This window comes from Zosterops lateralis (assembly GCF_965231275.1).
Source record: "Zosterops lateralis genome assembly, chromosome: 2".
In the NCBI taxonomy this organism is placed as follows: Eukaryota; Metazoa; Chordata; class Aves; order Passeriformes; family Zosteropidae; genus Zosterops; species Zosterops lateralis.
The window spans coordinates 92,226,005-92,248,293 of record NC_139763.1 but is presented as its reverse complement, the minus strand read 5'-3'; the positions used below and the strand labels follow the sequence as shown (position 1 = coordinate 92,248,293).

At 46.9% G+C, this 22,289-nt stretch overlaps 1 protein-coding gene across 1 annotated transcript in view; it reads right to left on the bottom strand.

Annotated features, from left to right (window-relative positions):
- CASQ2 (calsequestrin 2) overlaps nucleotides 1-19,851 on the bottom strand; it is a 34,415-nt gene extending 14,564 nt beyond the window's left edge. The window contains exons 1-5 of the mRNA XM_083884726.1: nucleotides 19,406-19,851; nucleotides 5,316-5,400; nucleotides 3,927-4,027; nucleotides 1,610-1,721; nucleotides 136-209 (exon numbers count right to left, since the gene is read on the bottom strand). Coding sequence (XP_083740852.1) covers nucleotides 136-209; nucleotides 1,610-1,721; nucleotides 3,927-4,027; nucleotides 5,316-5,400; nucleotides 19,406-19,639 — 606 coding nt within the window. The 5' untranslated portion in view covers nucleotides 19,640-19,851. The remainder of the gene's footprint in view (nucleotides 1-135; nucleotides 210-1,609; nucleotides 1,722-3,926; nucleotides 4,028-5,315; nucleotides 5,401-19,405) is intronic.
- Between the last annotated feature and the right edge of the window lie 2,438 nt (nucleotides 19,852-22,289).

The following is a 22,289-nucleotide window of genomic DNA, read 5'->3' as shown; positions in this document are numbered from 1 at the left end:
GACACCAACACAACAAAATGCAGGAATGCTGAAAATGAGAAGCTGAAATCAGACAATAAATCTGGGAATGTCCTGAGCTCTCAGAAAACAGGTGGTGGCATATGTGAGCTACCGTGAAGATGTGTGGATGCTTACCCCTTTGTCAAAGGTTGCAAAGAACTTGACGTAGGGCTGGAATTGCTCAGCAGCTTCTTCAAATGCCTTGAAATCTGGAAGGAGAAAAGGGGAATGAAGGAGATGTTTCACAGACAGCTGGCCACACTCTGATCAGCCCAGAACATAATGGGGAAGGACAAATACAAACTACTGCAAACTCCATCAGATGATGCCCAATGTTTCTTCCACCTTTCTGGAGTTTACAAAGAAGGATGATTTCATGTCCACCAACATGCTGTGCAGTCCCACAGTGTTCAGGAAAGCTGCAGAGCCCAGCATGCCACACTTAACTGGGACTGAAATCAGCAGCTCTTGTGAAGCAGGTCTGGGGGTCATTCAGCCTGGGAACTGCATGGAGTTGCTCCAGCATTAAGGATTGCTACCATTCCCTAAAATGTCACCAAGTGTGATTAGGCATGCTTTTCCCACTGCAGGAGGAAGGGGCAGGAAGCAGGTAGGTTTTAACTGTAACTGCTACCAGGTCCTCCTGCACCTCAGGGTTCAGGAAAGGTGCTCTCAGCCTGGCAGGGGATTTTACAACTGGCATTTCAACAGGCATCTTTCTTCCATGTAGTTATTACAGAACAGTGTTAGGGTCATAGAGCCCTGCCCAAATTGCCCTGCAGCCCAACTTGAGAAAGAGGAAGGGAGAGATGGGTGGGCTGCTTCATTGAAGACCTGGTGATAAGTGGGTTGTTTACATAGGGAGGCCTGTCTTTCTGCTAAAGGCAAGACATGCCAGGGTGGGGTGCACACTGCCATCGCTGCCCAGATAGCAGGGAGAGCACTTGGGGCTGGCAGAGGAGATTGCAGCGCTTGACAGGGAAATTCTCATATGAGGATTTTTCTAGGCTTGTGAAAGTTAGGTTTGCCCAGAATGGTCCCTGGGTTCCACATCCCTCAGGGCATGGGACCAGCCTCTTCCCAGTCTTGGAGGTCAGCAAGGAGGAACAGGTCAGTGCATCTGCCAGACTTCCCCAAAGGGCTCTGCTTGCAGCTGCTGTATGTTTGCCATGGTAGTATTTAATGTGTGTCCCCCGCTCCCTTTCCCACTCCCTTCCCTCCTTCCTTCTTTGATCCTTTGGGCTCACTGCTCCCAAGAAGGGGCACTTTGCTCCTTTTAGTTGCACTCTCAATGTAACTGTAACCTCAGCTGATTTTTGGGTGAGGTAAACTCACTTTACTGCAGGAGCCCCTGGATTATGGCCCTCTTCTCTTGCCAGCAAACACCTTGCAGAAGGGTCAGATGCTGGTGTAGGACTGGGCTTATTCATTACACCAGCAGAAAATTGCCTGCAAATGCACTCATCCTCCAGCAATTTTCATGCTGTCACAGGTTGCCATATACCACAACACCCTTCATATTCATGCAGATCAACATGCATGGCCAGTGCCTGGCCCCTACAGCTCCAAAGGCAAGCTCCAAGCCCCATGAGGAACACGTTTATCTTACGTTCTGAGTCTTCTCCCTTGAAGTAGCCAATGAGTTTGATTTCGTCGTCAATCTGGTCGAAGGCCTGAAGCTCCAGCTTGCTGTTTATGACCTCCACGGGGTCTTCTAGCAACTGCCATGACAAATGCATGTGGTAATGCAGTGATTTGCAGCACCAACCTATGCCTGGCAGGGTGTGTCCCAAGCAGCCTAAGCTGGGAGAAAGAGGTCACCCAATTTCTCTCTGCTGTTGGAAACCCTACTTAGTGCTCTCTGCCTTAGCGTGAGGAGCTGAGAGAAGCAGGTCACCTTCAAAGGGAGATGTTAGTAGGTTCAGTGCAGAGGTGGAAGCATGGAGAGGGAGGTTGATAGAGGACTAGGTAACCCAAATTGGTGCTGAGGGACCTACTATGATGAGGGATAAGGAGTAGCAATTGCAGCTGGCTTTAAGGAGGCCAAGAAGAATGAAGAACAGTTGAAAGGAGCTGGTATGATCACTGTGAACATCTGTGAATCATACCTGTGTATCTAAGTCTATATACACTGTTTTTCAAGTGTCATTTGCTGCAAGAGGTCATTGTAAATATCTTGCTTTTGAAAAACATTAAAACTAGCATGCTAGAAGGTGGCCAAACAGTGGTTTGGAACAGTAGAAAGTCTGGATGTGAATTTTCCTGGCCGATCCTCCAAGTATGCAAAATAGTTTAAACCTATTCTTTGGTCCTACACACATCACAATGTTAATGAGGAAGTTGAAAGAACTGTCTGGCACTTTAGACTGTCATTGATCCAAACTTTGTTTCTTTTTTCTTAAATAGTCAATGCTGGTGAAAAGGTTCGGTCTGATTATTTTGCCCAGCAACAGTGATATAAATCACTGTTTTCACTAGAAGGAAAAAAAGCAGCCAAGCCACTGCCTACAGAGGAGTAGAGAACTCTGGGTTTCTTTTACTTTTCAGATCAGGCTGACGAGGCACCAGAGACGAGTCTGGTTTTATTTCCTTGCTTTGCCAGGTATTTTCCTTCCTGAGTGGAAAACGCAAAAACAGAAATCCTTGCTCTCTTTCTTTTTCCACAAAACTTGATTTTTCAGTGACACACCACATGGCATAGCAAGCAAAACCTCATGAAGTGCATTACAGCATCCTTGAAAGTGATGCTCCAGTGTGAGGCTGTGCCTCTGCTGTGCCCGCAGCAGCGTGTGCTTTTTCCTGCTGCTGTAGTGGCCTGAGCCATGGGACCTGGGATCCCAATGCTGCACGGTCATGGCAAAGCTCTGCCCTGTCTGTGGCCCTTATGGGACAGATGCCCATTTCTGTCCCTGAAGGCACTTGCATGTGTTTTGGGCACAATACCCAAAGCACACAACGACAGACATCATCATGGGAGAGCTGAGGTCTTAGGGATCTGTTTTAATTCCCTGGCCATGCCTCTTTCACCAGCAGTCCTTAACCACAGGTGACCATGTAGGCAACCTGCCACCTTGGGAAACAAACCCTGCCAGCTCTGCTGCTCACCTTACCTCCCTTATCTGCATTACTGCATGGCCGCTTACAAAGAAAGCCTCACTTCAAAGGAAAGCCAAGCCACTGCAAAATGTTTTCATTTATAAAGCAATGACCACAGTTTTGGTCTGTTGCCTCTCCTAGGAATGAAATGTAAATAAAGAGAAGTGCAACATGTAGATGTGGGATTCAGCATGGCTTTTGCATTTAGGCACAAAGGTGAGGACATCATTGTGCCCATGCACAAAATGACCCAAAACCAATTAGTTCTAGGACTCTGATCTTCTCTCACTCATGGCTGTGCAATTTGGCAAATTCACTGAAGAGATGCTATGTTGCTTGTGTCTAGAAAAGGGCAAATAGCTTGCAACATAAGCCTTTTTCAATGCACTATTTTTTCATTGCTCTATGAGAATCCCAGTTCTTGGATATTCTTTTATTGAAAATAGCTCTTTTTTTAAAAAAAAGGAAGAAAAAGCGTGAAAGATTTTGCAAATGGCAGAGTGTTTGCACACAAGCTTGCTAACTGATGTGGGTGAACAGTAGTCAGTTATATAGATTGTAGCTGACTTCCATTCAAATACTCTGTAAATAGGAAAGAGGGAAGGTTGTGTCTAAGATATAAAATGTTTAGTGGCATATAAGGGTACCATCTTTCCTGGGAACTCATGGTCAGACAGGTATTGGGGAAGATGCCAAATGCCATCTCTACCAGTGAATAGCAAACAGGGATGAAATTTCAAACAAAGGTACACTGTTTTTTTTAGCAAACGAAGTGTTTGCAAGGTCTTCTCTGAGGGGTTTTATCTAACTCTGAGCTTATCTGTGCTTACATCCAAGAGGAATTCCACCAAGACATCTGCAGACAGTTCTCCATCGAATTCAACCAACCGGTCGTCCTTAAAGACGTACAGACTCCCCTCTTCAAGCAAGCCTGAAAGAAGAGAGGAAACAATAAGTGGTTAACATGTTGTTAAAAGCATGTTTTGTGCAGTGTTTTGCTTGTTATCCCAGCAATTCCTCCTGGGAAAATGCAATTGCCAGTTTGCTGTGGTGGTCTAGTTGGAAACAACCTAAGTAATCCCCTGACTGATGGTTCATGACACAGGGAACAGACTTCAGCTACAACTGGTGCTAAATTCTTCCCAAATGTTGAACTTTTCATTCAGGTCGCAGATTGGTCTCAGCTGGAAAAATTCTGCACCAGGAACTTGTTTTAGCTTGGCTGTCTATCTTGCACTAAATACTGGGCTCTAACTGACAGCTCAGATTTTAACAACCTGTCACTATATGGAAAATGGATTCTGGTTCGGGTTGTGCTCACTGTCCAGAGAAGGCTGAACTATGTGAGCGTCACCAGTGACCTGAAAGTGAGCTTCAAACTGTCTGCGGCTTAGCTGGCCTTGGCAAAAGGGTTAGAAACCACTGATAGAGATACCACAGACTGCAGGGTGACAGATTTCAATGCTGTATCACTGGAGTGAGCACTGAGTGCCACAGAACCTTGTTGGAGGCTCCAAAATCAACAGCACTGGCCTCCTGCAATGTAGGTTGGCAGGATACCACTGGCCAAGGAGATTGGTAGTTTGTTCCTTCTTGGAGTGGCAGAAGCTCTTGTCTTTAGTTTAGCCCCAATTATCACCCACAGCCTCTAATTTAGGAAAGAAAATTACAGTCCAGTATGCTTAAACCTTAGGTTTAGTGGTATATTTGTGTATTGTTGTATTAATGTGACACAGTATTTTGGTGTTGTTTTATGGGCTGAAATATGAAGGGACTGCCAGCTGTGTCCAGGGATGGGCAATGCAGTAGCCTGTCACCTTTAGAGCAGAAAGATTTCCTCTTTCACTCTGGGGATCCAGCCTCTGTGTAGGAAGAGCAGGAAGTTACTCCATGGCACCTATTTACTATTTCTGCACAGAAAGCTGTGAACTTACACTCTGTCATCATTACAGCATGAATTGCCTTTCTTTTTTGCTTGGTTTGGTTTGTTTTGGTGGACAAACTCTTTCTTCTGGAAAGGTCTTGGCTTGTCTCTCTCATCCTCACCCCCACCGCTGATCCTGCCCCTGTTGGGGTGGGCAGGTGGTCAGTGTGCAAGGGCCACCATCATCCTCCCCATCCTGGTAACAAGGATTTGGCTGTCATCTGTGGGGCTGCCTGACAGACATCACTCCCAGAGATGGGACATTCATTCCAGAGATGTCAGACTTGGGACTCACCTAACTTTTTGGCAAGCTTGGCATCCTTCTTGGAGTCCACCATCCCAAAGCCAATACTTCTGGGCTCCAGGACCTGAGCTGCCAGCTGTGAGAGGAAGTAGAGAGCCCAACATTAGTAGTGTTAAAACCACAGGGTGGCTAAAGGGCATCATGCCTTGCTAGTGTGACATGACAGACACAAGTGACCCATATTCTGCTGTTGAACAGCACCAATGGGTGGGATGTGTCACATGCTGCCTCTCTGCTGAGATAACCCAGAGGTCACAAGGGTTGGGTTTCTTCCCATTGTGCTGCACCAGGGAGTTTGCTGGCACTACTGTGTGCTGTTCACTGCTGTTTGACACTGGCCTCAGGACAGGGCTCCTGAGTGAACTGGGCACACCAAAGCAGGGGGATGGCTGGAAGGAAGTCCTGTACCACCAGCACAAAGCAAAACCTTTCCTCTGTGGTGCCTTGGTGGCCTCCTGCAGGGAGTGTGACATGAGCACTGTGGACATTTTAACTCTGGAAGTGCATGGTGCCAGGCAGCAGTGAGTGCAAGACTCTGCAGCATCATGTTTTCTTCATGCGTGTGATGGAGTGGCCAAAGCAGGCTCCTTTTCCTATGAAGTGCTTGAAGTCATGCCTCCTGTCCAGGCTTCAGTAAGCCCCCACATCATGGTCCCCTGTTTTTACTAAAGAAATGCATCTAAGCCCAGCCATGCTGATGTTCACCTTCTCACAGCTTTGCAAAACCACTGCACCCTGTTTCCATCATCTTGGATGAAGGGGCCTCTTGAAGATATCAAGTTCCTGCCTGTTTTGTGAAAATAGATATGTGAGGAAAGGAGAGACGCTCTGCAAGGGCCCTGTGGCGAGAGCGACCCTGGGTGAGACCCTGTGAATTCTAAATTGGCTCCTAGAGATGCAGTGACCCTAGTAAACGGATCCACTTATGCACTGGATGACTGACAGCCCCACCACAAGCATACTAGAGACCCTACAAGGTAGTAATGATGCTCTGAGAATGCAGCTGTAAGAGCCTCCTCCTCCCTCTCCCTTCTTGCTGCACAAATGCCTCTGATGCTGATGGTCTTCTCGCTGTTCCTCCTCCCAGCCCTGCCGGATGGCAGGGGGATGATGGAGATGAGGGGTCAGGAGCCTCTGGGGCAGGAATGTCCCTATTAGGGCACAGCTGTCAGTGCTTGGCAGCAGGAGGCTGGAGGGGGGCAGAAGAAAGCCATGGCCAGAGAGATGGTGGGTTGATTTATGAGAAAGCTCCCCCCATGCCCCGGCTCATTTTGGCTCCCTCCCCCAGACTCAAAGCCAGTTTGAATGTCACACAGCGGTGCTGCCACCATGGCCACGTGGCCCCTTGGCTCCCTTGCTATAAATAGCTTCTGCCTGTGCCAGGCCTCTGTGAAAGTGAGCAGTAATTAGAGGCATTGGGGAGAAAAAGTGGCTGGACAGCCACTTTGCCTGTGCAATGGGGTGTCATGGGGCCAGCCAGCTCCCTGTGCTGTCAGCACACAGCCTGTTCCTGAAATTCTGGGGCACGGTGGCAGGCACCCTGGTGATAAGGGCTCAGAGACCTTGCTTCAGCAAAAAGGAGAGATGGAGAATGTAGTTGTTTTCTCCCTTCCACTAATTACATATCCTCAGGCCTTTCCCAAAGCCCTCTAGGGAGGACATAGACTCCACCAACCACCACAGCATTGCTGCAACTTTGATCCTCCTGCAGCCACCTGCCCTATTGTCTTTAGGGGCAAATGCCATCATGGGAGGCAAAAATGGTGCCTGTGTTACACAGGAAACAGGGGTGTCAATGCTGTTTCCTGGCTCTTTGCCAGTGCTTTGAAATGAAGGTAAGGCTGGATGTTCAGGGCTTGTGTTGTGATGGACACTGCCTGAAAGGGGCAGAGCACTGGTTTGCGTTTGCACATCCATTGATTAGGTCTGGTTTGGTGTCTCACCTGGTGGCTTAGGCCACCTTGGAGCACCTGAGAGCAGCTGGAGCCCCATATTTGCAATGAGAGATGGACACCTCTCCTGAGGTCTCTAGACATCTGCAAGTGAGCAGAGGTAAGAGAAGAGATTTTCTGTTTCCCATTATGGGGATCTGCCCTGACTGGACAAAAGGATGGAGTCTGTAGGATCATCAGCTTTCTGGGATATTGTCAGCACGTCCCTGCTTGCTGGTGGTTGTGTACACCAGCAAGATGTTCCTGGGAGTCACCACTTGAGACTCTGGCTGCTCTGTTACCAGAGGAAAAACACAGAATGGCCAAGGGAAGAAGACTTGTTCAGTCATGTCCAGTCCATCCATACTTGATTTAGGTACTTACAGTTAAGTCAGCCATGTGCCAGACAAAGTCAGGGCAGTTTAAGCCCACTAGTTCTTGACTCCTGTACACAGGAGATGGTTAGGGTTTCTTGTGGATGCTTGAAGGTCAGAAATATGCAGAAAAGCTGCAACACTTGCTACAGACAAGTGGTTGGATGTGAGCAGGGATGTGTGGAAGACAGGAGGCATTGATCAGGAGTCATGTATGTCAGCATGCAGCACACACAGGGTAGCTCTTCAGAGGGGTATGGGTGCAGCTCTGTAGCTGTGAGCATGGAAGCTTGCTGGAAAAGACTAAAAGTGTCAAGCAAACATAGGTGATGTGATGAAAGCCTCTTTGTGTGAGACTGTGGGAGTGCTCAGTAGTCAGAAATGGTCTCAGTAATGCTGGAGGTGTCCCTGTTTGTGTGGCAGGGCTTGTGTGACTGTGGCTAGCAAGACTGTCTCCTGGAGGATCATGTGTGGTGGGTGTGAGTGTTTGGAGGTGTCCCTCTGAAGAGGCTCATCCTCAGAGATGTGCAATGGTTTGGGCATGTAGGAGAGTGCTTGTATATGGTGTGTGAGTGTGCCTGAGGGGACAGAGCTGGGAGCTCAGTGGGCAGCCTGCCTCCTCTGTGGGGACCTTCATGCCAATGAGTCAAAGAGGACGACAGTACAGCCTGAGCTCCCCTCCAGAGCAGGGTCTCACAACAGGGAGATCTTTGTGCAACATGAGACTTTCGGGAGCCATTCCCACTGTGGCAGAGGCTGGAGGTAGGAGAATTTGCAGGATGTTTATGGTGGCTTTTGCAAGTGCAAGCTCTGCATGGGTTGGGCATTGCTCCTAGCTTTGCTTTCCCCGCTTGCCACTGCAGCAGGTGAGTCTAACCTGTGCATAGGTGACAATACATTCCCACATCTTTATTTGAGCCCCAAAAGGCAGCAAAATATAGAGTACACCAGAGGCACAGCAGTTTGGCTAATTGCCCCCTACTCATTACAGTATCAGGCATTTATATATCCCCTTACAGTATTTTCTGATTCCATAATGCTAGTGGGATTTGAATGCAGATAATGTTTCTAATCTTGACAATCCTTTTGGCTCAGGACCTTGGGACAGAGGCATCTGTAATCTAAGAGCACAGTCCCTCCTCCTTCTCCTGCTTTTAAATTTGTATTGCTTGAAATCTTGGCCAGCCAGAGCCCTTGCCTTTGTGTCAGCCTCTATCTCTATAGCATGTAATTTAGCTTCAACAGCTGCACGGAGACATGGAGGGTAGAAACTGCCCTGGAAGAACTGGACATAACAGACCATGCTGTCCCTGAGGTAGAGCAGCAGCTTTGTGCTGTCAGAGTTGGCTGAGAGCATGAGCAAAGACCCCCATAGGCTGTAAGTTCACGTCCCATGCACATTTTGCAGACTTATTCTCGTGTACATGAAGTCTTCACAATGCATACTTTCTACCCATAGGATCCCAAGCTGTGCCCTGTGCAGCACCGAGAAAAGGAGGTGTAGGTTGGGCAGCATTCCTTCTTTCTTTCATACCCCTCAGGTAATAACCATACTTGAAATTGGGTGAGCATGAGAGGGTGAATGGCCCTCTGGGATGTGTGAGAGGCCCAGCCTTAAGTGAAGTTTGAGTACTACCAAGTATGCAAGGACACTCTCATCCTGGATGGTATCAGCAGCTACTGGCACTCAGAATAATGGATATGGAAAGGCACAACTCCCTGCCCAGCATCTCAGCTTCACACCCAGTATACCTATCTGATCCTAGATGTGATGCTGGGAAGTTTTGGGAGATTTAAGAAGTCCCATAGGGTCATTCTGAAATCCTAGGATATACAGCAGCAGAAATATCACTGTCTGCCTGACCATTCTCCTATTCCAGCTGCAGGCAGCACTGATTGTGCCAAACCTTGCATTTGGTGTCAGTTTTGCTGCTAAATGGCAGAAAAAGATCCCTCAGAGAAAGTTAAAAATGGGGGTGGGAGGGGTAGCTGTCTCAGCATGGTCAATTTTCATTGTGAAGTGACATTATGGCATTCTGGCCTGGATTTTCTTCCCACTTCTCCAGCACCTGTCCAGAGCTCCCACAGACAGTAAGGCTCATCTTTCTCAGCTGCTCAGGCTGGGAGGAAGGGGGCTGGGAGTATTTGGGTATTTCTGAAAGCCATCATAGGTACACTTCCCTTAACCATGGGGAGTTTTCTGTTTTGCTGTTTAGCAGTGGAGGAAGAACAAAACTCCAGTAATGCGGGGAGAAGAGCAACAGAAGATGATGAGGAAAAGTCCCTCAAGCAATCTACACTCCTCTGCTGCTTCTATCCTATCTCTTTAGTACTGCAATTGATGCTGATGGTCAGACCCTGGCTGATGAAATGATGATGATTGTATATCCCCAAACATTAGGTTTTATTTTCAGAAACAGCAGGAGGAGATGGCAAATTTTAGTGTATTCCCTCAGAAGTTTTGAATCCTTACACAGGATTCCTGCCTACGTGCTATAGTTTGAGACATACTACTCTGTTTGAGACATTGGGCAGTTTCTTGGAGAACAGAGGCTGTTACTTTATCTTTCCTAATACTGTGCTGTCCCCACTAGCACCCCCTTGCATATCACACTAGTAATGTCTTAGGCTTTTGTATAATTCAGGCTGTCCTGAAGCACTGTGGTGATCAAAGAGCAGGGCCAGAAGCCCGCTGAGCAGCTGCCTCTAGGAAAGTCACTTTGCTGGCAGTGGGGACTGAAGGAGAGTATGTTGGTCCCACCTTACTACTTTTTCACCACCTGAGCTGCTTGGAGAGGCTGAACCTCCCCTCCTAGGGATCACTGCTCCTTGGACTAAAAGGCAAGTCCCCAAATATGGAAAATGCAAAGGTCACTCCCTCAGAGCTGGCTTTCACAGGTAATGCTTCAAAAATGCTGCCCTGGAGCTTTAATTGTTGCGCAGCCGCTCAGCGGGGTCAGACATACGGCAGCGTGCTCTTTGGCTGCCTCTCTAAAGGTTTCACATAGCTGGGGCTGTATTTTTATCTGCTCCTGGCATCCCTAATTTTAGCCAGCTGCAAGCCAAAGCACAGCCTCCCCAGCCGTGAGCTAACCGAGGCTGGTGCCCGTGCCACCAAGCACCCATGGGTGCAGGGGCCACCTGCCACTGCTCCCAGCCAGTCCCTGCTGGCACTACATCGCAGATGTTTTGACAACTCAGCTGTGCAACCTGCATGTCAAGGGCAGACAGGGACGTGTGTGTGTCTGAGTGTGTGTGTGCGCTGCCCCAGGGGTCTGGGATGGGGCAGGGGCCACACTGCTAAGATGCCCTTTCCAAAACAGAGACTGACGGTGTAGTTTGGGGGCTGTCCTTGCGAAAAGTGAGGCTGTCACTTCCTGGTTCTCTTTCTGGCCTCAGAAAAGCTGCTTTGAAACTGAAGGCTGGATGTTGCTGTGAAGCCCATGCAGGGCAGAAAGCTGAGTGCTTTTAGTGGGTGCTGGAGAAGGGAGGCATACTTGGTATTAAGCCTGTTCACCTACACATGCCTATGTCATTCCTATGCCTCTGGCTCTCAGGAACAAGCCAGATTTCTCCAGTTTCTGACCCAAATGAGTATAAACCAGCACCTCTGAAATCCCAGAGAGTCCAGGATGCTGCAGGCGAGAGCTGGGAGCTCCCATTCTGCATCCAAAGGAAGGATCAGCGAGGCAGGACCCTGGGGGAGCAGAGTGGTCCTTGAGACAAGAAAGACCTTTTCCTCAAGGAGTGAGCAGAGAGAAATAAGAACTGAGGAAAGCTTTAAAAATACACAGCCCTCCTTGCACTGGGTTTGAGGTGTCAGAGGTCTGCTAGCTGACGGCAGTGTCTCCTGCCAGGGCTGGACAGAGTTCCCAGAAAAAGAACATATCATGTACAGCAGCTGGCCTTCACCGGAGCTGTGTCAGAGAGCACGCAGGAATGAGCACCATCAGCACTGCTCAGGAGGGAGCACTGACCCTCCGGGGTGCTGGGGAGGGAGGAGCCACTGCCTGGGAATTGAGTTCTTGGTTGCTGCTCGCTCTATTTCCTTGGGCAAGTTTTTTTTTTTTTTTTTCCTCATGTATGTAGGTAAATCCCAATGTGCAAAGGGAAAATGAAAAAAAAAAAAGCAGAACTTGGACCTTGCTAAGTCACTTCTTTCCTAGGCCATGGATTTCGTGCCTGGTTGCCTGTTATTTAGGGACAGAGGCTGCAAAAGGACATCTTTGGTCATCAAGACTCAGAATCGTGTCATTCAATCTCTGTCACAAAGCAGTCAGTGTCCATTTAAAACTCATCGGACTGTTCTCCCCTTCCTCCTCTGGTGATTAGGGACTTTGTAGTTCCAGACTCTTTTTATTCATAGCCCATTTGTCCTTAGGCTTTGCACTTAAATAGCTCTTCTCCCTCCCGGGTGTTTAAAAAGAATTATCATATCCCCATTCCATTCTTCCCACAAATGACACTCAGGCAGGAAGGAAGGACAGTCATGGGCTTTGATTAGTTTGGTTTTAGATGAAGGGCACTGGCAGACCAGGCTCTGGAGTAAGGTCAGGGTCGGTGAGCATGGGATGGCCACCCCTACCCAGTCTGCCTCAGGGAGAAACAACTGCCCCAGACTCTGGTCAGCTCCCGAGAAATGTCAGGGTCCAGGGAAGAGAACTTGAAATGGTAACTACAAACACCGCACATGTCCACTGAGTTGGTGAGTGTGAGCTCAAGCTAGCCCTTCTTGGGCCCTTCACTCAGGATAAGGCCAAGAAAAAATTCTCCATTGTGAGCCTGGTGAGACACAGGGACAGGTTGCCTAGAGAAAACGTGGATGCCCCATCTCTGGAAGTGTTCAAGGCCAGGCTGGAGGGGCCTTTGAGCAACCTGGTGGGATGGCCCACTCTGAAGAGAAAGTCATACCTCATGTAGTGGAAAGTATTCCTGCCCATGGCAGGAGGGTTGGAACTAGGTAATTTCTAAAGTCCCTTCAAATCCAAACCATTCTGCATTTGTATGAAAGCCATCTCATTATGCAAAAGTGAGACCCTGCCTCCTGAGAACCAGCCCAGCACAAAGACACTGGGAACTGTTGCTGACACTTTTAGGGGAACCTGACTAGCATGGCAGGATGGCAAGACCAAAGAGGATGGGGTTTTCCACATTTTTCCTCAATTGCATTTCTGAAGGGAGGAGCGAGTCAGAAATTTCTGAGTTTCCATGCAGCTCAAGGCCTTGCACAGAAGTGGCCTCAAATTGCACCAGGGGAAGTTTAGATTGGATATTAGGGAAAATTAATTCACTGAAAGAGTGGTCAAGCCCTGGGATGGCTGCTCTGGGAAGTGGTGGAGTCACCATCCCTGGAAGTATTTAAAAGACATGTAAATGTGGCACTCAGAGATTGGTTTAGTGGTAGGCTGTGCTGGGTTGATGGTTAGACTCAATGATCTTAGAGGTTTTTTTTCCAATCTAAATTATTCCATTATTCTATCACACCTACAGAGATTGTCTGCAACAGCTGGACTGTGATGAGAGCTCCACACTTCAGGGCCAAGAAAGGCCACAAAACCTGAGCAGACTTGGCCTTGTACTCTGCCAGCAAAGCAAGCCCGAGCTCACAGGGGTCTGCCACGTCTCCAGGAGACATTTGCATTCTTTAGATCCTGAGGTTACAGCTGGTTTCTGCTCATGTCAGAAGAACTCTTGTCAGTACAATCCTCTCCCCAATCATAATTTAGCAGATGAGAAAGGTGCCTTTCAAAGCACAGTTATGGCTGTGAAAGTGGGGTCTTAGGGGAAATGCTGCTCATGCAGCCAGTCCAAAGTCACTACTGGGAACTGACAGAGGGACTTCAAAGAAAGAAACATGGCAATTCAGCCTTGGAAATTATTTTTGCCACACTTATACAGAAAGATCAAGGCAAACAGTTATCCCTAGATGTCAATGTGCTCATCTGTGGAACAGGGATTTTTCTGTAACCTGTTTTTGTGACTGGCATATCAGTGAGTGAAATCCCCCTAGGTGCTACTGCTAAAAACCAGTACTCTGCTGCCTGTTGATGAATTGAGACCTACTTCATAGCCTCAAAGGGTGAAGTAATCAACGCACACCTTTTCCTTTTCTTTTCTTTCCTCCTTTCCTTACTTTTTACATTAACTTATCTGTAGTGGAAGCCACTTCTTTTGTAGGCATAGAAGCCAAAACACCTCTTTTATTACAGGCTTTTGCACTGTAAGCTTCTGCAGATACCTCTCCAGCCAGATGCCCCTCATCTCTCATCTTGAGGAATTGTTCTATAGCAACCCAGAGAACTGAGAATTTCTGCAACACTCATTGAACATGTCTTGTATATCCATATTTATACTCATACCTAGGCACTAAATTATGTTGAGGCACTGTCCCATAAACATGGCCATTTTCAAAGAAAATGTCTGAAATTTGAGTTTGAGAAACAAATAGAAAAGAGTGCTTAAAGAAAGGGTTTGGGTTTATATTTCTGTTTTTACAGATATTTTATATATTTCATTTTTAGATTTTATATTTATAGACCTAGAGATGGGGATAAAGTAGAATCTCATCACCTGGTTCCTATGGATTTTTGGGATAAAGTATACAGACCTAAACTGGTAAAACTTTATTCTGTGTTACATCAGAAGCAGAAAGAGATTTTTTGCTATGTATTACATGGCTCTGAACTCTTATGAGGATATCTGCTCTCAAGAGAGTTCAAGAACATATGAGTGAAACTACCTCCAAACCAGCTGATCTTGTACTACTTTTTCCATCCTGAGCTGGAAGCTGCAGTAGTTTCAGAACTTGGAAATTAATTACAAGGTGGAGCTTACACACAGTTTAATCCTTGCCTTTTACTGGACTCAAAATCCTTCTTTCACACCGCAGGGAAATACTGGCTGTGTTTCCAGGTCTTACAGAGTTGGCCAGGTATGTTCAGGAGTTTCACGTTGTTCTGCCATTTATTGCTAGAGGCTGGACTGACTCTAGACCTCATCTGGAGAGGGGAGTACCACATCCCTCTTCTCTTTTCTCGTATCAGACTGATTTGTGCTAGGGCAGTTCTCCATGAACTTTCAGTCCAGGGGCACTGTTGCATTGAAGGAACTAAAATATCTGAGCTTGATGAGCCTCTCTTTTTTAAGGATATTACACATGCACACAGATGGCAAGGGAAGAATGGCAGGGGAGCCAGGACTGAGGGAGTTTCAGCAGAAAGAGGATACCAGAGTGCATTGCAGGCAGCCTGCTATGATAGTGAGAACACCTCAGCTGCTGGAGAGAGCTTCTCAAATGCAAAAGGAAAGCCCCTAACCCCAACACTCATTTATTCTTGCTACATGATTCCTAGAGACAGGGGCTGGCCCACTGGAAGGCCAAACTCCTTATTTAGGAGATTCAGAGGTGAGAAGGGAAAAGGTCTTAGAAGTGATGGTATGAGACAGGGTGAAATATGGTAGAGGAGATAGAGAAGAGAAGAAAAGCAGAACAGGTATTTCTCAGCTTCACTGCTTTGATCTTTTACCCTCTTAACCCTTCCTCATTAAAGTTGAGACCATTTGGGACAAGTAGCTTTACTTTTTACTTGTCTGTTAAACAATTAATGTGATTCTTTGGCTGTTTCATCTTCCTCACTGTGCCCACCTCACAGAGAGTGCAGAGTTCTCACAAACATCACCAGTAGAAATGGTGTAGAAATGGCTCCTGTTATCTCTGGGACTGCTTGGATCAAACTCCACATTGCCTTGTATGGAGGCTTTTCCCTACTCAAGGTGCAGGTGCTTTCCAGTAGCCAGTGGTGCAGAGTGGAGTCAGAGGAGAAAGGTACACAAAGGAAAGGAACCCTTTAACCCGAGCTGCAAAACAGCCTGTGCTCATGATATCTCTGTCCTGGGTTGTCTTCCCCAACTCTTTCCCATCCTAGCCAGAAAACAGGTCCGACCATTCCTTTGGCTATTTTTCCTGACAGACCAAACCAACAGCTCCCATCTTTCCAATGTGGATCTGGGGGGCTGGCACTGCCACTCCTGGAGCTGTTGTCATGAACAAACCATGGCCCAAAGAAGCTGCGTTTGCTCCCAGAGGGGTTCAGTTGTCCCTGGACTGTGTGGTCACCAGGTGGCACCCAGCAGTGTAGGCCATAAGAGCTGTTAGGTCTGCTTTATAATGATCATCACTTTCGTTCCCCTTCTAAACTGAAAAGTGACCCTGGGCTGTGTGGGAATTTGTTGATCCATACACCTGGATACAGGGAGCTGAACACCCCCGTGTGCTGTGCCAAATGCAATATCAGCTTGATGACATCATCCCTTTTCTGGTGATAGTGGGTGTACACACTCAGCTTTCAACACTGTCAGTCAGTCCTAAATGCTACTATTTTTTCTTGGGAAGGAAATTTTTCTTATCATATCACTTCTTGGTCTGCTGTACATAGTTATTGTTTATAAAGTCCTTAAATGAGTGCTTAACCTACGTGCTATCAGGTTGTCAGTTTGATTTCCTAAGTAAATGAGAGCCTTGTGATTCTCTTCTCTCTCTCCTGTCTATCAGCTGGCTTCCCTGATAAGTTTTCTAGCTATTGGCCCTTTTCAACCAAATTTTCCAGAATCAGTGATATCAAACATAATGAAGCTATTGCAAGTTTTGTGAAGAGCAGAGCCTTGGAAGGGAAAAGGCTGAAGTGCTCTGAAAGAGGGAAATGTTGCTATATCAGCTCAACCCCCATGGAATTTCAAAGGACCCAGTTAAGAGAGAGTGTTCTTCGCTCCTGGGAGAGGTGCCAGTCAGAGCTTGTTACTGATGAGCTACATATTTCAAGGAGCCATGGTGGATCTCTCTTGCTCTTTTCTTTGGTGTCTAAGGTAATTCTTTATGTCTTTAATCTTTGGAATTGTACATTTCTTATAAGGCACGTGTGAGAGAAGCAGAAAGAGTGGACTATTTGGAGGTATTCTGGACACAATTAATTAAGCCCATGTGCTCACCCATGCATGTCCATGAGACAATCTGATGTAACAACCCTTAACCACCAGCTCAGACCTTTGCTTTGCTCCACACCTGCCTGTGTATTGGATGGAGGCTCACTTTTATTCCTAAGGATGGAGGCTGATGATATTGTATGGAAGGGGGCTAAAGACACAATGTGTTGTCAGGCCGTGAAAGCAGCACGTCTCTGTGTGAAACAGCAGAAAAATTGTCAATAAAGTAAGATGGAAAAACATGAGGTGCTTTAGAAAGGACCATCTTATTGGAGGCAGCACCCTGTGCTGGGAACCTCCCAAACCAGCTGGAAGGGAATAGTGAGGGCTGGAGTGTTTACCTCTTAGATACCTAATTTCAGGTTTAAAGGACCTTCAGCACTCAAAGACCTGAACCCTTTACTGAAATTAGATACGTAAGGCCTTCCTGAGTGAACTTTCTTCAGGTTTGGCTGGAAGGAGAGCCCTGTCACTGCTCCCGTGTCTACAGAGCAGCTCACTACTCTAAGACTTGCTCAAATTACAAGAGAGCTGGGTTCAGCTGCTGACTGCTTCAAGGAATACTGCTCCCAGGCTGTTCACCTCACAGGCAAACAGCTCCACATCTCACTAAAGGAGCCACTGCAGGCATTTCTTTCCTTCTCCCTGTGCCGATGAACATGCAGTGAAGTCCGGCAGCTGAATGAGCTCCGACAGGGAAAATTAAGTGACCTCCTGTGCACAACACATTATGGCCTGAACTGAGGGAGTTGAATGCTCTCACAAGAAGGAGCAGATTACAACCTGGCTTGCCCACCCCTTTCATGAGTGCTCCCATGGTGGAGTTAGTACAGAAATTGGCCATGCTGGCCTGTGTCCTGTGCAGCATAAACATATCTTCTCTGTTGAGTTCTGAGACCCTCTCCCCTTCTGATTCCCTCTGGGTGACGGAAGCAAAGAAGTGCTCAGTCTGCAAATTTCTCTTGTGCTTGGGCTGCCAGATTGCTGCTGCTGCAGTTCCCAGTCCAGGGGAAGGACTGTCCTGAAACTGTGATACATGCACTGAATCAGCACTGCAAGTGCTTTGGAAATTTTGAGGTCAAAGCCACAAGTGCCAGTTGATGTGTGGCACAGTTAGCTAGAAGCTGAGCACAAGGAGACTGGAGCAATACAATTATGTAAAGTCTGCTGCAGGTCTAACCCTCAGTCTCTTGCCCAAGGTCACATAAGAAGTCCATAGCAGAGAGCAATTAGAAACCAAATAAATCACCAGAATCCTAAGCTAATGTACTCACGGCTGAATCCAATCCTGAAAAACAAAAGCTTAAAGCCAGATTGTCTTGCAGCTGTTCCACCCTTGATATGGGTCATTGTTAGCACGGGTAATGGTGTCATGAGGACTCAAACTGATGGTAGACATCAGACCACAGAGTCATGGAAACATAGAATGGCTTGGTTGGAAGGGATCTTAAAGATAATCTAGTTCCAAGCCACTGCCATGGACAGGGAGGGACACCTTCCACTATGCCAGGTTGCCCAGTACTCCATACAACATGGCCTTGAACATTTCCAGGGATGGGACATGCTTCTGTCAGGTTTCTATAAATATGTATCTAGTAACTGTTTGACACCTATCAAGCACAAAATAGCTATCCTATTAAACAATAATGTGATTATACTACCAACAATACTCATTTCAGCTGGAGTTCAAGCATTAATTTTTTTCTCTTCTTTGCCGAATGTTATTTGATCACTCACCTGCAGAGTAACCATTACCTGACAGGTGAGTAAAATCTGGTTAGTTTTTGGATCTTTCTTTCTGGCAGCCATCAGGCTTGCTGAGGAGGTCAGCAGACCTTGAACTTGACAGTGGACTTTTTTGGGTCCTAGCCCCCAGCAAGCATATTTTCTTGTTCACATTTCCTACACTCTCAGGGATGCAATGCATTTTCTCTCTGTAGCTGATAAATAAAGCTGAAGTGTGTCTTCTGCAATTCTGAATTCACTTTCTTTTCAAATATGTCTTTCAGCTAAGAGGGAATATTTGTAAGCCCCTGGTAAGAAACATGCACCTAACAATCGAGGCTTGCAGCTGTATGATTCCCTAGATTGCAGCTACACTACAAGAAAGAATGCTACCAATCTACATTGTCACTTTTACCATGATTTATTTTACTGAGGATTAATGAATCACTCGTTCACACAAGAATTAACAACACTCTTTTTCCAGCACAGAAGTGAATGGTTGCATTAACAAGCAGCTATAGACTGATTCCAAGCAGGCAACCAAGTGTCAGAAAAACAAAAAGGGATTTAATGCTGCACCAACAGGGAGCTTTTGAGATGGGGAGCTAGGACACCCGTTTGCTGCACAGCTTGATAAGGTTTCTTGGCTGACTGCTCCTAGTGGGATAAAAAACGGGACCCAATCCAGAATACAAGTGGGATACTGGCTTGCACAGAATGAGAAAGGATCAAAAAATTTCAAGCTACAGACTCAGGTGCTGAGATTTGGGAAAGCTGAGCTCAGCTGAGTTCATGTTTCTGAGGTTTGCAAGGTTACTTGCTATTGCCTGAGTTTCTGACAGACAATCCAGAAAAAACTATTTCCCAGCAAATTGAGAAGAGCACAAAAGAGGCTTTTTCCTGGGATTTGCAGAATTAAGGCAGGGGCTCACTGAAATCCAACTAAACAAACTCTTTGATGCCCAACCTCCCCTGCATGAGACCATTTGACTGTCCTGTCTTGTGGCTGCTCTCCACAACTCTGAGCAGTGCTGTGGTACTGACCCTGACTGGGACATGCAGCGGCACTTACCTCCAGGACCATCTCTGTCATCTGGAACTGTTTCTGGGAGACCTTGTCAGAGCTCACAGGCTCATGGAAGAGCAGGCAGAGCATGTCATATTTCTTCAGTGCCTGCTTGTAATTCTTCTCGTTCAGGTCGATCACTCGGTCTTTCCCATCGTAAGTAGGGAAGTTCAGTCCCTCTTCTGCCTTGCAGCAGAAAAGCAGGTAAAAACCTGCCAGGATCCAGCAAACTGCCTTCATAGGGGCAGCCTTGGAGTGCAGCAAAGGGTTGGTAAATGTCCCCCTCTTTCTAAACTTGAGAAGAGAGGGAGACCAAAGACTCCAGGTGAAGTTTGAGCTAAGTTTCTCTTAGTTTCTCTAAGTTTCTCTTTGCTGCTTTCCTACTGTTGAGCCCAAACACTGCAAGGCTGGTGGGGAGCAGCAAACTTTGCTGTCCTGTACTCACAACAAAGAGAGAGACAGACGGGAGAAGCTGTCAGGCCAAGCCCTGGATACCTTACATAGCTGTGTCCAGCTCCCGTGTCATTAGGAACTCCATTTTTAGGAAGCAGTTGTTTCAGGCTAAAAATAAACCCTGCAATGAATAAAAAGGACAGATATGACACCATTGAGGGACTTGCTGGCACTCTGCATCATCTGAGAGAGAGAGGGAGTGGGCAAGAGGGAGGGAGTGGAAGATGTCAGTCCTTGGGAATATGCAGGCAAGGTTTAAGAAGGGACAGACTTCACTCGTACAGGGAAATAAGGCACAAGCTGTCCTACTAGGAATTGACAAAAATAGAAGGTATTTACTGCAGTTTATAATAAGGGTATCTCTCTTTACATCCCTTTGGGTATCACAGTGATTAGGCTTTTGATAAGAGATTTCAGGTTAAAGTTTCAGATCCTCATCAGCACCACTAGAGGAAAAGTCCTGTTTCCTCAGCAGCAAAGGAGGTGAATACTCCTGGGAATTCTTTCTCCTGCCCGGAGCACCATTTGGAGCTGCTAGCTGACATTCAAGGTGCTTTCTAAAGCACATTCTCAGCTTGTAGGGCAGCAGGAGAATTGGACCTGTAATCCAAAAGCAGAGGGAAGCTTATGCTGCAGTGTCCCACTTTCACAGCAGTTCCCAAGCTGCATACATTACTGGCGAGTGGTTAAACCTTATTGTGCTAAGGGGGCTGATGGGTGGGAGGCATGTGCCCCAGCCAGTGTCTTGGAGCAGGAGGCAGGGCTCTTCTCAAGAGGATGGTCAGATGGCACCATCACTGCCAGGTGCTCTTTCTGGGATCTGCCTGTTGGACTGGAGCAGGTTTTTAACCCTCTTGCATTTTCCAGCAAGCTGTCCTGCATATTCCTCCTTCTTCATGTCCCAGGGATGGTGGCCAATTCCTCCTGTGGAAGCTCAGCACCAGCTGCTGCTTTGCTGTATCACCTGCACAGCACTGCTGGGGGAGAGTGGTTCAGAGGCACAGTCCCTCCACTCTTACCCTCCCCTGACCACGGTGTCACCTCTGACCCATGACTGGCAGCAACAGGCAGGTGGAGGCAGGCCAGCTGGCCACGAGCCAGCCCTGGGGCTGGCATGGATCCACTGGAAAAGGCCTGCTGAGGGGCTGGCAGAGAAGAGCTTGACAGGGGGCACGGCTCCCTTCCCCCTGCCAAAGTGATGTGCAGACAAGTGGCCTTATCAGGTCTTTTCCCTGCATGCTGCTCCATCGCAGATTTGCTCCACCAGCAAAGAGACAATATCCCTCCTTCATGCAGTTGTTTCCATTTAATTGTATGTCTGGGATTATTTCAACATTTGGGGCAAAAGGTGAGCACCATTTAGCAATTACAGAATCATAGAATCATTTAGGTTGTAAAAGACTCTTAAGATCATTGAGTCCAGCCATTAATCAAACACTGCCAAGTCCACCACTGAACCATGTCCCTAACATCATATCTGCATGTCTTTTAAATACCCCCAGGGATGGTGACTGGAACACTTTCCTGGGCAGATTAAACTCCTGGTGATTTAGGAGCACATATCCTTTCACTTCCACGTCAGCTTTCACTTCCCACCTGAACAGCCCACAACATACTGACTGAAACCCTCTGGGTAATAGTTTCCAAATCTGTCTTATTTCCAAAGCCTTTTCAGAAGTTCAATATCTGCTGGCAAATTAAAGTCCCAATGACAAAGCCTGAAGAATCTGGGTAAAAGCCAAAGCAAGACAGCCTCCAAAATACACTTCTCAGAGGTGGCCTTCAGGGTCAGTCATTTTCAGAGGGAGAGGTAAGTCTGAATAAGTCTGATTGCTTTTAGTGGGAGACACAAGGCTTGTGTCACAGTGGGTGGCAATGGCTGGTTAGGTTTATGCTGAGTGTTTAGGATGTAAAACACAAAACCAAGTTTGTGGGATGATTAGGTACACATTAGGCTGGTTGCTTGCCTTTGAAGGACCCCCATGGATCTGGTGTGCAGGAGCAGGCTTCACTGCCATCACAATGGGTTTTAAAAGCAGGAGCAATTAGACAGGGTGTGAAAATGAAACCTTCACAGCTGCTTGAAAAAATTGGCTTATGAGGCTCCTGACCTCCTTTATTCTTGTAGATCTTCAGCAATTGCTCCACTTTGATATTGCTCAAGCTATTTTTGATAGGCTTTTTCTCTAGTCTGAATAACTTTTTAATCTGCCTAAAAATAGATTTAATCCAATTTTCATTTTCTCTTTTTTTTTTCTATCAAAAAAGGAACAAAAATGCTTCTTCTTCACAAAAATTGTTGCTTCATTAGCCCCACATGAATCTCATTTATCTGCTTGGGGCATAAGTAGCAAATATTTGTAATTGTTAGGCTTCACCTCTGCAAGGGAAGGGGAATTCTTCCAGCTGACCAACCCTAGGTGTCGTGGTCACTGGA